General features: G+C 24.7%; 1 protein-coding gene across 1 annotated transcript in view; it reads left to right on the forward strand.

Annotated features, from left to right (window-relative positions):
* Nucleotides 1–14,669, forward strand: part of LOC100206935 (crk-like protein) — a 40,603-nt gene that overhangs the window by 13,328 nt on the left and 12,606 nt on the right. The window contains exon 3 of the mRNA XM_065798064.1: nt 12,651–12,792. Coding sequence (XP_065654136.1) covers nt 12,651–12,792 — 142 coding nt within the window. The remainder of the gene's footprint in view (nt 1–12,650; nt 12,793–14,669) is intronic.

Here is a 14,669-nt window from a genome sequence, read left to right on the forward strand (position 1 = left end):
AGCTAAAAAATAGTACTCGTTAAATTTTATTTTATATTAGCATCACTTTTGATATTTTAATTTTTTGTTTGTTTGTTTGTTTTGTTATAATGATTGATTTTATCAAAAAACAAAACAAAACAAAAAAACATTATTACAAACTTTAAATGACAACTTATAAAGAGTTTATTTTTTTATAATTAAAAAAACTTCTTTTATAGATATAACTCTATTATTAATTTTTCAAAGTAATGTTCTGAGGGAGTTTAAATACCCTCATTATCAAGAATAAATATACTTGATAAGTTTATCAAGTATAAATATTTGATAACAAGGGTATCTAAACTCCCTCGATATACTACATTGAAAAATTAGTAATTGAGTTACATCCCTAGAAAAAGTTTTTTATTTAATTATTACAAGTATTTACGCTTGAAGCAATATAACTCTTGCAATGTCTTCTTTTATATTTATAAGTTTTATTTTACAAAAAATAATAGTTTAAAAAAAGGTTACAAGGTTCCTTGTAAACATGTTATAACTTATAGCACTGCAAAAATGTTCATTAAGTGTACGTTTAACTTTTTTGCCATCAGGCAAGTGAAAGTGTAACGGTAGTCTTTCCAGAAAATGCAAGATTTTTTAAATAAAAAAAAACTTGCAAAAAAAACTAAAACTAAAAAAAGGTTCAGAAACAAAGAATTAAAATAAATTTAAATTAAAAAAAATATATATATATATTGATAATTTGTGTACTGTTTTTATTTTGTTTTTCTCAGAGTGGTTGCTATTTTCAGCAACAAAATTGGATAAAGCAAAGCAAAAAAAAGTTATAAGTTGGCATTTAAAAGAATGATCTCCCTATATTTTATTTAGTTTTTTTTTAAAGAGGAAAGCGGATATATAAATTGCTATCTATTTGTGAAATATATTTGTATAATTTTAATGTAACAAGTATATTTGTCTCTATATGAAAATGTTAATGTAATGCATGCTTATACTTTTATGTATAACTTTTTTTATTATGTAAAAAACAAATAAAATATAGGAATATCATTCTTTTTAATGCCAACTTAAAACTGTTTGATTTTGTGCTTTGCTTTATCCAGTTTCATTGTTGAAAATAACAACCACTCTAAAGAAACAAAAATAAAAACAATACACAAATTATTTAAACAATTAAATCTAATTAAATTCTATTTAAATCTATTTTAAGTTGTTATTTTGTTAGTTTTGCTTTCTTTGTTTTTGAAACTTTTTGTATTTTCCGGCCTGAAAATAAATAAGACCTGGATACCTGTTGCTTTTTAACAATCCGCTCAGTGTGCTTAGTTCAATCAAATCATAAATGTTTTTATAGTTAAGCCATCTTTGGTTAATAAATATTTCTAAAGTGTTCCAATTAAGGCAACTCTCCTATTGCGAAAAAAAAAAAAATCTTATAAAATTCTAAATTTGATAACAACCACCCTAAAAAAATGAAAATAAAAAGAGTACACAAATTATTTAAATTATTAATTTTTTTATTTATTCAAATTTACTTTAATTTTTTATTTTGTTAGTTTTTCTTTCTTTGTTTTTGAAACTTTTTTTTTGCAAGGTATTGAAATGCTTAACATAAAACTTGCAAACAACCATGATCAAGATGTCTAATATAAAAAACTAATGCGTAATTACAGGAGACAAAAAACTGCACAGGTCTCCTAGAAAGGCTTATGTGTGTATTTTTTTTCTATTTTTTTTATTTCAATTTGCTTCTATTGGATCAACTGGATAAAGTTTACTATTAAGTAAACTTTATCCAGTTGTATGCTTGGTTTTTTGTCTTTTTTTATATCTAGTCAAAGCAATAGTTTTGTTTCTTTAGTTAATTTTGAGACTAGTTGTAGACATTTATAATAGTAATAGACAAACTTTAAATTATGACAATCTAGTTTATCAATCAGTTGACTGAAACACCTGAATAATTTTTTATTATCTAGCAATTCTCATCGTTTAAGTTTTCAAATTTCCAGCAAATACTGAAAACTCTGAATAACTTGTTAAATTCTATATTATTAACTTATAGCATAATACACAGCAATAATACAGAATAGTTATTGCTGTTTGAAAAGGCTTTTGCCTTTCCACCCGACCGCCTCCCTTCCTCATAACGCATCAAAGCATTTTATTCCCCCCTTCCCCCCCATCCACCCAATATTACACAGCAATTTTGTTACCCCTCCCCCTAAAAAATATTTTTTGACTTTGTTTTTTTATGTTTTAAATAATATTGCATTATAATCAAGTAATTTAGCATATGCTAAATTAAGTTTCTTAATTTTTTTAATTTAGAAAAAAAACAGTTTTTAACTTGAAGTTTGCCATCCATGTTGCAATTACATTATGTGAGAAGTTTTTAATGTATTTAGGAAAGTTGACTATTTGTGTTTGAGATTGTTGTGGGCCTTAACGCCTGCAGAGTCACTGACACTAGAGCCAAGCCATTCAGTGATGAGCATTAAAATCACCAACAACAACGGTATTTGCTGAACAATAATGAGAAAGGGCTTAGTCTATTTGATCAGAAATAACATCAAAAAAAATGCAGTCTTGAGATAAAGGAGAGTGATATATAACAAAGAGAAAAGTGATAGAGTGAAGTGCTGCTAAAAGAGAAGACATGAAAGAATACTGTTAAAATTCTTTCGAATTTTTTTAATTTCAAATTTTGAATTTAAGATTATTTAAATATGAGAATTTTATAAAACTAGAAATCTCTTGTCCAAATAGATTTTTTAAAATAAGTTCCTAAAAACAACTTGCGTGTTTATAGAAAATATTTAATCTTGATATCACTATAAATAAAATGAAAATAAAAAAAAGAATGGTATTGTATTTAGGAAGTGAATGGGGCCTTTGGCTGAAAATGAGACTTTTTACAAACCCGGACCTGGCCCTGCACAGTGGGACAGAGTGTGCCAAAATACCTAAAAATCAATGTCGGCATTGCACGGTGAAAACTTGTCATAATGGTGAAGACATATTCATTAGAGGAAATATCTAGTTAAAAAAACATTTAATATTAATTTAAGCGTAATTTTATGCGGTTATATACACGTTAATTTGACATGTATTCCAAAACTCTATTTTGCATTTTTTATTTAGCAACTTTCTTACGCTACTATTGTTTTAAATTAACTTTATTGACTTTCGTTTTAAAATATATTATTCTAATTAACAATTTTTTTTTTCGGTCAGACTTTTAAAAAACAATTTAACGTAAGTGTAATCATTAGTTTTTATGTATTGAAAACAGACAGTTATTGATATTTTTTTGCTACTAATCTTTACTATTAGGTATCAGATAAACTATCCTCCAATATCCTCCAAACATTTGACTATGTAAATCTCATGCTAAATGTATGTAAATAGCCATGCATAATAAATATTTTGCAACTTTTTGTAATAAAAAAAGTTATAACAAAAAGTTGGTCTTCAGTTAATGATCAGTTGATGAGAAATACTGAACATGTAAAAAAGATGTTCTGTACATAAAGAATAACTACAAAACCTTTCATTACTGTTATAATATATAAGTTCTGTAAATATAAATCTGAAAAAGTTACTTTATGACAAATACATGCATTAAAAAGTAATATTTTTAATGCTGATACCAATGTCGATACTAATGAAATAATTAAGTATAAAATTTTAAAAATATAAAACCCTACATCTTTAAATCATGTAAATTTTTATATAGAATCACCACTGGTAAACAAATACTTGGACCCAAATCAGAGCCAAACCATTATTTTAAAAGATATTAGAAAAACTCTACTAAAACTAATATACATTTTTCAGTTTTTTTTATTATGAAAAGAAAACTTTCAAAAAATAAATACAATTTTAGAGGAATGCTTTTCATTTCAATTTTAAAAAGCAAATCGTACTAAGATAAGCTGTTTACTTAGAATTCTTTATTGATTTATTAGTTATTTAGGTATCTAAACCACAATCATATAGAAATATATAAGAATACTTGAATACATAGATAACAATGCTTAAATAGGTTACTTTTAAGTATAAAAATAGAACAACACAAAATAAAATTATTTTAAAAACAATGTTAATAAAAGTAAAAGTACATTCAGCTGTTGAATTAAAGCTTATAAACATCATCTTAAGAATAAACAAATTTGACTGTAAACTAAGTCAAAATAAACAACTTCTCAAAAAAATACTAAGTAATGCGTAAAGTTTAGCTTATTTATTATTTAATCATTATCATAATGCAGGATAAAAGTATTAAGATGCCATCGGTAATTGAATATCAGTATTAAAATCGATAAAAAAAGGCCGATACCAATTCCGATTGTGCAAAAAAGGGCCGATTAAGCCAATGTCGATGCCAATTAATTGGTACATTACTACTATTTATTAAATACTGAAATATACTTATATATTTTTAAACTCTAATTTACTTTCAACAAGGCTGCAAGCAACCACTATTAAGTTATGAGTTACTTTAAAATAAAGGATAGGTTAAAAGGCCAGGGCATATTTAACTGATGGCTTTAAAAGTTAAAGGTTGTATAAAAAAGGAAAACATGAAGATGGGTAAGAGTTATAAAGTTTTTTAAATGTTCAAGGAAAAAAACTGGGCTAATAAAAGTTTTTATAGCATGAAGGAACAGATACAGTAAAAAGATGCAACTTGTTGAATAAGAAGCCAAGCAAGAATGAGTTTTAGTTTATCGTAATAGAGGTGATAGCTCGTTTGAGCATTGACCATGATTAGAGAAATATCGTAAAAGAAGTTAAAAGGCTAAAGCCTGATGATGATGATGATGATGTTGATGATCATGATGTTGATGATCACAAACCTGGCCCCGGCTATATTTTATCAAATTCGGCTTTTTTTTTTTTAATTTACCTGTAAAACTAAATCAAAACTGGTTGTTTTGATTTAGTTTTACAGGTAAATTTACTGTGGGATGTATTTATCCATAAAGTAAATCACTCTAAGTTTAACTTTAAAATTGAAGTAGGATATTATTAGCTTCCATGCAGAGACTTTAAAGTAATTCAAAAGTGCTTTATGTTGAATGAAAATCTCGGTAAGAGAGCAAATAATCATGCTTCTATTTAAAAGTTAAATTTAGCGCGACAAAAATCTTAAAACTAAAACATTCTATACTTTCAAGAATGGTTAAAAAAAAAAAGAAGCTAAATTAAATAAGAAAAATAGTAATGAAAAAAGGAATAACAAAAATTATTTGTTACTATTATTAAGATAAAATTTTTATCATAGTAATAGTACTTTATGACTGAACATTATAAATACAATACCTTAATGCTTGAAAATTAAGGAATTCTTATTCCTTTTTTACTGAATTTTTAAAATAAAAACTTGCAAATAACTAACATTCAAGTTACTTGCTAATATTATTAGTTAACTGTTAATAACTCTTGTGCTCACAAATTTTTATACAATTAAAAAAAGAAAGTTTGGAAGTATCCAAGTTACTAAATTCAATTAATCTTGATTTTTTTTTTAAATATCAAAACATTTTTTATAAAATATTTAAAAAAATTTAAGTCAATATTTAATATTAAAAGAAATTGTTTTATGAAATGCTACTATAGCAATTACTTATGTTAGATTACGTTACAATTAGATTATGTTACATATACAAAGTTTTTACTAAAAATGTATTTTCAAGTATATGATTTGTCTGATTCTTTGATTATTAGAAGAAAAAAAAGCAAACTGGCTTTTTTTTTCTTCTATTTTTTACGATAATTTTAAATTTATTTATTTGAAACAACTTCCAAATGGTTGGAAAAAGCTATGAAAAAATGAACAAAAAGTTTAAATGAAAAAAACAACAACTTACAGTTGGAAGGGAAGTTAGTTACATATAACTCTTTCAAATAATAATAAAATGAGTACTTCAATATTTTAAGTTAATGATGTTAAAGAAGAAAAATGATTGCACATTTTATACCTGCTTATTACGATGATTTTCAAAACTGATTATGCTAATTAGTTAATAACAATGTTATTAACTTTATGCGCAGAAACTATTTAAGCTTAATACTTAATCTTGAGGAAACAATTGTTTTATGAAACACAACTATAAAAATTACTGAAGTTACACAAAACATGATTTTTACTAAATATATTTATTTTTTTAAGAATCTTATTATAGGAAAAAAGCTCAAACCCGCAATTAGTATAAACTAGTAATAAAATAGTAAAATTAGTAATAAACTTTATAAATATATTTATATTTATAAAGTTTATAAATATATTTATAATTACTAATATATAATTATAATATAAACCATTCATTCATTTGTTGCAAAAACTTACGAGAAAATAAATAAAAATAAAAACCAAAACTAAGTGACTAAGTACAATTGAAAGACAAAATATTCCTGGTTAAATACAGCAATTATTATATATTATTATATTTTTCTTAAAACAGTAATAAAATTAAAACTTCAATTATTTATGAGAAAAGGATTTTCACTACCAGTAAAATGAAAGTAATCTAAATAAGTGAAGCCAAAAAATTAATAGATATAGCTTATGTCATTTATAATACTCACTTATCGTAAACAATAAAATAAAATAAAAAAGTGTATGTATATATATATATATATATATATATATATATATATACACACACACTTTTTAAATATAATAAAAAAGTGTGTATATATATATATATATATATATATATATATATATATATATATATATATATATATATATATATATATATATATATTAGGGTTTTCTGCAGAGTGTGTTTTCGTGCTTTTTTCCTGTTTTTTCAATTACGGCCTGTTTTCCTGTTTTTTAGCCAGTTTCTAAGGCAATAGCCTGTTTTTTTAAAAGTCTACATGGTCATTTATAAAAGTAAATGTTTTATGGATTTAGTGGGCAATCAAAATAAAAATATGTAAATTTATGAGTTTTTTAAATAAAATTTACTTTTCAAATAAAATTTTTATTTTAGGTTTATTATGAGCTGTTACATAGTTTCTATTTTTTTGAACTAAATTCTTAAAACATGTAAATGTTATAAATTGAATTCTTGTGTTTAATTTTTTTTTGTATGACATGTTAAACATGAATATTTAAATTATAGTAATAATTATGAAAAGAGTTCCGAAAAAATGATTGTTTGCTTTATTTTTTAATGTTTAACATCTGTTTCCACACTTGTGTGGATTGGATGGGTTTCCATATAAAAGTGTTCTAAATTAATTTATTTTAAAGTCAAAGCATTTTTTTATAAACAGATGTTCTTTCTAGGGTCAACCAGTTTTGCAGATCAGGACCTAGAATTTTTATGTGATACTACAACAAGAAAAATGAGAACCATTCAAGGTTTACAAGCTCCTTCTCTTAATGAAATTTTATTAGGGGGGGGGGGGGGCATCAGAGTTTTAATTGTCATATCTTTACAACAGCTAAGGAGCTTCTTCAGCCCCATATGAAACTGGTTCTACAGAATAATCATTGGAGAACCCTTTCAATATATAAAAGTATCAAATAGTACGGTTAAACTTGGATTTGTTAAACTCTGCTATACTAATATAAACATTTGAGGCAGGCAGGATTAAAAGTTATTATTTTTATTTATATTTACTTAAATTTACTTTTAGTAAATATTTCAGTAGTGGTAGACTATAATAATATATGGTGGCGGATTGGCATTGTAACTAAAATCAATCTGAAGGAAGGTAATGCTGAAGTTAAGTTTCTCCATATAAATAGTCCATTGGCATATTTTACCTGGTCTTAGAAAAGACTACTATTTTATTTCATATATTGAAACATTTACATACTGAAACATATTGAAAAAATTATCTGTTCCACAAGCATGAAAGCAAGATGGAAAGAATTACAAACAAAATGGAAAGTCTACTACAACTACAGTTAAAATAATTTGCATCTTCAATACCTAGAAAAATATTGTATACAAATATATTATAAGTAACTTTTTAAATTTAATTAAATTATTTTTATTGCATTTATATAAAGCAAAAAATGTTCTTTTTTTTGTCATTGTTGTTCTTTGTTTTATTAAAGAAATAAAAACACTTTTAAATACAAATAAATAAGAACACAAAGAAATAAAAACACTTTTAAACACAAATAAAAATCTGGGTCTTTTTTAGAAACCAGGTCATAAGTCAAATTGCATTATCTCTTGAATTGCTCAACACATTTAGCTGAAATGCAACTTGAATGTTAATTTTTTTTTTAATTTTAATGCAAAAGAAAAAAGAAAGAAAAGTGATTTAATAGAAAATAGATAAAGAAGGTACATTTTTTAGGCTTTCACGTGTGATTGCATGCTATTATATGACCATGCAAATAATATTTTGTTTTGATAATTTAAAAATTTAAAGTGCGCTGAAAAAAATTAATTCTAATGATCGTTTAAAACAAATTAATTCTAATGATCGTTTAAAAAATATTCACACTCAATTTAAATTATGTTTTTTTTTACTAATTTAATAATATAAGTTTCCATGTAAATATATGTTTGTAAATAGTTACACATTAAAAAGCATTTCATGCTTTGTTTAAACATTTATACAGTTTTTTTTTTTTTAATTTGTTTCAAAAGGTTAACATTTATAATAAAAAATACATAATTATATAAATAAAAAAAACTATATATAATATTTATTAATACTTTATATGAAAAATTATTATCATTGTTTTGATACTTCATTAAAAAGTGTTTTAATAAAAAAGCAGTAAAGATCAAACTTATTTTGTTGATTTATTAATGACTTTTCAAAAACATTTTTTATTTTTAATTAGTAACTAATTTTTTTTTTTATCTTTTTAAATGTATTAACTTTTATAGTTTTATATAAAGTTCATTAAAGAGACTTTTGTTGTCTAAGAAAGTCATCCTTTATAAAAACAATTTTATTTTTATTTTTTATAACATTTATTATAAAAAATGCATACTCAGGCCTTGTTATGAGATTTTGTTGCAAAACAGAAAAGTGTAGTATAAGCTAATGTAACTTTACTCAATATTCATCTTTAGAATTTGTGTCTGTTGCATATTTTAAAGTTCCTCATTGTAATTAAATTTAATTGAAACCACGTTAAAAATATTAAACACGAATAAATTGACCTGACAGACAAATAATCAAAAGTAATATTTATCTGACTAGGTTACTTTGTATCAACATTGTTTTAAAACATGATTAACATGATTTTACAGTTTTTTTATTGGTTTAAAAATAAAAAAAATAATAACTATTAACAATTTTTTTTTTTAACACTTTAACTAAAAATAATCTTTACTAACTACTTATAAACTAGTTAATCATTTCTAATCGAAATTCATTTTTATGGCCAATCTTAAAGATTAATGATAATGGAAAAACTTTTGGTAAAAAACAATTTCAAATCTAAAAAAAGTCATCTTTACATAAATTTGTTATATAAAGTTTACTAAAAAAATTCTCTAAAATAACTTTCCCTGCAGGTTTCATTTTAGCGTTTATTCGGCCATGCATTTATATACAGTTATTAGTTCATTAAACACTTTTGTATGTTAGCAATTTCATAATGAGTGCTAATATAGTGCTTGTGGAACAGATAATTTTTTCAATATATTGAAAATAAAATAGTAGTCTTTCCTAAGACCAGGTAAAATTATTGATTTTTAACTATAATTAAATAAACATAACAGTTGAATGCAAAACAAGCATAAAAGAGTAACTTGAATTAAATTTATTAAAAAGAATTTTCTTTAACATAGTTTAGAAATTTTAACAGTAAAAAATTTTTAAAATGGAGCATTTAAATTAAAAAAGAAAAGTTAAAGTTTTAAAAAGTTGAATAAAATAAATTCAAATTTGTTAATATTTAATAATAAATTTAATTTAAATATAATAAAATCAATTTATATTTAATATTTTTTAAAACGAAAAGTAGAAAAAAGTTCATTTAACTATTTTTTTATTTATTTATTTGATAATAAATAAATTATTAAATAAGAAATTATTTCATTTGCATGTAAAATTCATATGGTGTAGCACTTCTTAACATGCCCTGCATACTTATATAACTAATATAATATAAGTTAAAAAAAAATATTTTTATTATGAGAAACAATGATAATTTAAACAAAAATCATTATCAGTAAATTGTTACTTTATTTAAAGAAGTTTCGCTAAAATAAAAACATTAAAGATAAAGATTTCGATGTCATTCGTTTCTCTTAGATACAATGTAGAATCTTTTTCATTTAGCACGTTTTTGAAATGCTTTTTGAAAATTATGACAAATTTTAGGATTAAGCCAATTTTTTACAACTTCCTGGCGTTAGCCTGTTTTACAAATCAGATTTGTATTTTTTTTCTATTACCACAAGAAGTTAAGGTTTGTTCTACCCTTTCCCTCAATTTAATCAAGGATTCAAGCTAGATAGTAGATAGCTAGATAGGTCAATAATAGCAAGCCAGACTTAGAGCTTATGTGGGAATCTTTCATGTATTAGAGAAGAGGTAATTTTTAGTATTATTTCTGTTTGTGATTCTGAAATTAAATTCTTTATTTACTCATTTGATTTCTATGTTAGATCACCTTTCCAAGCCCAAGAAGGTCACTAGAGTTGAGGAGGCTACTTTAATTGTGATTACAACCATCTTTCAACTATATCTCAAAAGCACAAACCATGATAGATAAGGTTGCTGCGCAAAGAAACAAGTTGAATGTGGGACTACCAGGGACGTCCTGCATTCATCTTGTTTTTGACTAATAAATACCAATTTACTAGTTGAAAAAACCTGCAAAGATTTTTTTTTCATAGTTTTAATCCACACTCCATTATACAGCAGGCAATGCATGGTATATTTAATATTTTGTTGCCAAATTAAGTATAAGCTATTCAACCCTTATTTATAAGAGATCAGATTTAATTAACCCAGAACCTGATAAAGATGTAAAACTGATTTGACTTATTTTGATTTAATTAAGCAGTTTTGTCAACAGCAGAAGTAACAAATCCAGTAAAGTTAGTTAAAGAAACACTAAACTTGTTCAATAAAAACAAAAGGAACACTTTTGTTGATGTAATATAGATATAAATTGAGGACACTTTCTGGCATGGTAACCATAATATTTTAAAAAAAGAAAATGCAAGATATTCAAGGAATATTTTACCAAAACATTGAAGATAAGTTTTGTAGTCAAGTTTTTAAACATTTAACTAATTTAGTTTAAATAAATTTACTTAGCATTTAGTAAACAATTAAATTTATTTAAACTAAATTAGTTTGAATAAAATTACATCTAGTAGCAACAAAATTTAACTAATTTAGTTTAAATAAACTTACTTGCCATCTAGTCTAACAGTATAATTAATAGACTGCCACACAATTCTTAAATACAAATTGCCAACACCATTTTTGCCCAACATAATTTTTACCCAACACAATTTTTACCCAACACAATTTTTACCCAATACAATTTTTACCCAACACAGTTTTTACTTAATATTTTAAGTACAATCTTACTTATATTCTTATTGTATTTATTTTTTTAATTATTAATTTTTTAATTTGTGTTATTTTAAGATATAAAGATATAAAGAATTTTATTTTAAAAATGCTAACAAAAATCCACGAATATTCTTTCTCTTTTATTGAGTTTGTGGCCATGCTACCTCACTAGAGTTTGTGACCACACTACCACGCTAGAACTTGCAGCACTTTAAGAAAAGAAATCTTAAATTAACAGTTTAAAACTTTCTTTTTAAGGCAGTTTCTTTAAAGGGAGCTAGTGTTGATCCTAACAACTGTGTGTAGTTTTCACTATTCACTGACTGAACATGTTAGTCTGAAACATATAATAACATGACTGAACATGTTAGTCTGAAACATTAAAATAAAATTAAAAGTTAATGATGCACCTGATAAACTGAGGTATAGTGCATGCATAGTGCATAGACAAACTGTAAATCAATAGACCTAATAGTACACAAGTATATTCATATAAGTGAATATGGTTTTCTTATTTTTTTTCTTATTTGCCAAGTTCAACTTGAAAAATGAGAAAAAAGTGATCTCATGGAGAAAAAAAACTGATTAGTGTTCTGAATTTTTGGTTACTGGATAATCTGTTTATCACAGTTTTATGAAGAACTATTGAGTTCATCAGCTTGTAAGATTTGAGTCCAATAAAATATTGGTAAAAACTCATAAAGTTGTTGCAATGGTGTTATTTTGGTTCCAGTGTTTGCCATTTCTCACAGTCCTCTTTGACTATTTTAGTAACCATGTATTGTACATGGTTACTAAAATATTAAAAAAAGGAATATTGTTTGCTAAAATAGTCAAAGAGGAATATTGTTTTCTAAAATAGTCAAAGAGGACTGAGATATAGTTTGCTTAAAAATTAAGTATGTAAATCTTTTTGCAAACCTAAAAAAATTTTTGGAATTAAAAATTTATTTTTTAAACTTTATTATTTAATATTAAAACAGGATTTTTAAAAGAAGTTGAAACTTTAGAAAAAAAAGAAAATAAACAATTTTTGCTTTATTGTTCTTCTTTTTTTATTATTATTATTTATTTACTTTTTTGCTTTTTTAGCTTTGTTAATTGACTGTTGTTTAATATTAAGTTATTTTCTCTAGCGAAAACAACAAAGTGAGTCATTATATCATTACAAACAAAAGCTCTCAATATCAAATAGGAGACCAAACATTCAATGATCTTCCTGAAATTGTGGAGTTTTACAAACGGCATTTTCTTGACACAACTACTCTTGTAGAATCTGTAAAGTTTTTTTTTTGTATTATTTAATTGTTTTGTATTATTTTGCTTTTTTATTAACTTGCTTAAAAATATTTTGATAGGGCTCATTACATATTTATATAACAGATAAAACCTACTAAAATAAGGTTTCTTTGCTGGAATGTTCATTACATATTTATATCACAGATTCTTTGCTTTTCATTTTGCTACAATTGTTTTTAACTCGTTTAATTTTATTTGACAAGTAGGTGGTTCTGATTTTATTTTGTTCCTTAAAGTCTGCAGCCGATTGTGATTTGATTTGTCCGGATGTGCAAGAGCATACTTATTCATTAGATCTTGGTACAATTCTGGCATATTATTTAATTTATTTTTCTTAAATGTCAATGGTCATTTGAATATTAAAACATTTGGTTTGGAATAAAATGGTTGGTATATAAACAAAAAAAAGATTTGTGCTGATCCGCTAATGACTGCGAATCATTGTGCATGGAATAAAATAAAACCATAAAAAAATCATCTCCATATTTCATACAAACCACCACTAAGTTTAATAAAACAATTTCTCAAAAGTAAAATTATTGAACAATATATAATAATAATCGCGTTAAAATTTAAAATCAATCAACCTAAGCATTACATGGTTACATATGAGAAATATTTCTTGTATATAGGATAGCTTATTTTAAGCGTAATGCATTTAATGAATGCTGTTAAGTGATAAAATCAATCATTATCTAGAAACAAAACAATTAAATTTTAGCAGTCAAACTAAGCTAGTTGAAAGTAAAGTTTTTTAAAGTAATGTTTTATTGCTGGTTGTCACCGTATTTCCGATACTTGAACAAATGTTCAGTTAAAAACTTATAAAAACTAACTTTGTTTAAATAAACATTGACATGATTGCTATTATTTTGCTTGGATTCTTTTTTTTTTAATTTCGTTCATTTACATTGTATTAAAACCAAAGATGAGTTTTTCTTTTGTAGCTAAATATTTTGATTATTTCAATATTTTGATAAAAAAAAGCTGATTTTATAAATATTCAAAAATTTTTATTTGTCTTGAATTTATTATATTTGTTAATAAGGAGCATATTTTATGTAAATGTAATTTTACTTAATTCTTATTGGTTACCATGATAATTAACTAATTAATTAATTAATGGTTAACATTCTACTTAATTCTGATTGGTTACCATTTTTTTACCTCTTACACCCACGTATTATAGCGCTTTGTGAGCTTTATGTTATGAATTTGTTACATTAACGACATTTATATACTTTTATCTCACTTACGTAATTATCAGTTTTCAATTTATTATCTAGAGTTTAGACCATAAATAGTAGCACATTTATTAGCTTATTTTTTCTTTTTATATTGCCCGTACCTACATTTTTTATCATTTTACTTTATATTTTGTTATATTTTATTGTTTTTGTATGGTGCGATAATTTTAGCCATGGTTGCCTTTAATGAACCAGTGGATCGATATTGACTTGTTTACTCATAGACCATTGTTTTATCATTTGTTTAGTATGACTAAAGCGTGAGTTATTGTTCACCTAATCCCTGAGTCCTAAAATTTTCTTCCTCCTACAAAATAGTCTTTACATTCATTTATGATTCTCACCCAATGACATCATCTACAATCTACTTCTATTTTCACATCTCCCAGGTCTACGTGACTGGACGGCTCCGTTGGTCACTTTTTGCGACCATTGTGTCGCATAAACAAACAAGTTTATTCTTTGTGGCTGGTGAGCACCAACTTTTTCCAATGTACACTACAACAACAATACGGACATTAGGCTATCCCGCTGGATGTGGTTATGGTGCTCAATAACCTTATGACTACGCTGACACAATGCTCCACAATGCACGTCCGATCAGCGCTC

Source organism: Hydra vulgaris, chromosome 05 (genome assembly GCF_038396675.1).
Source record: "Hydra vulgaris chromosome 05, alternate assembly HydraT2T_AEP".
Lineage (NCBI taxonomy): Eukaryota > Metazoa > Cnidaria > Hydrozoa > Anthoathecata > Hydridae > Hydra > Hydra vulgaris.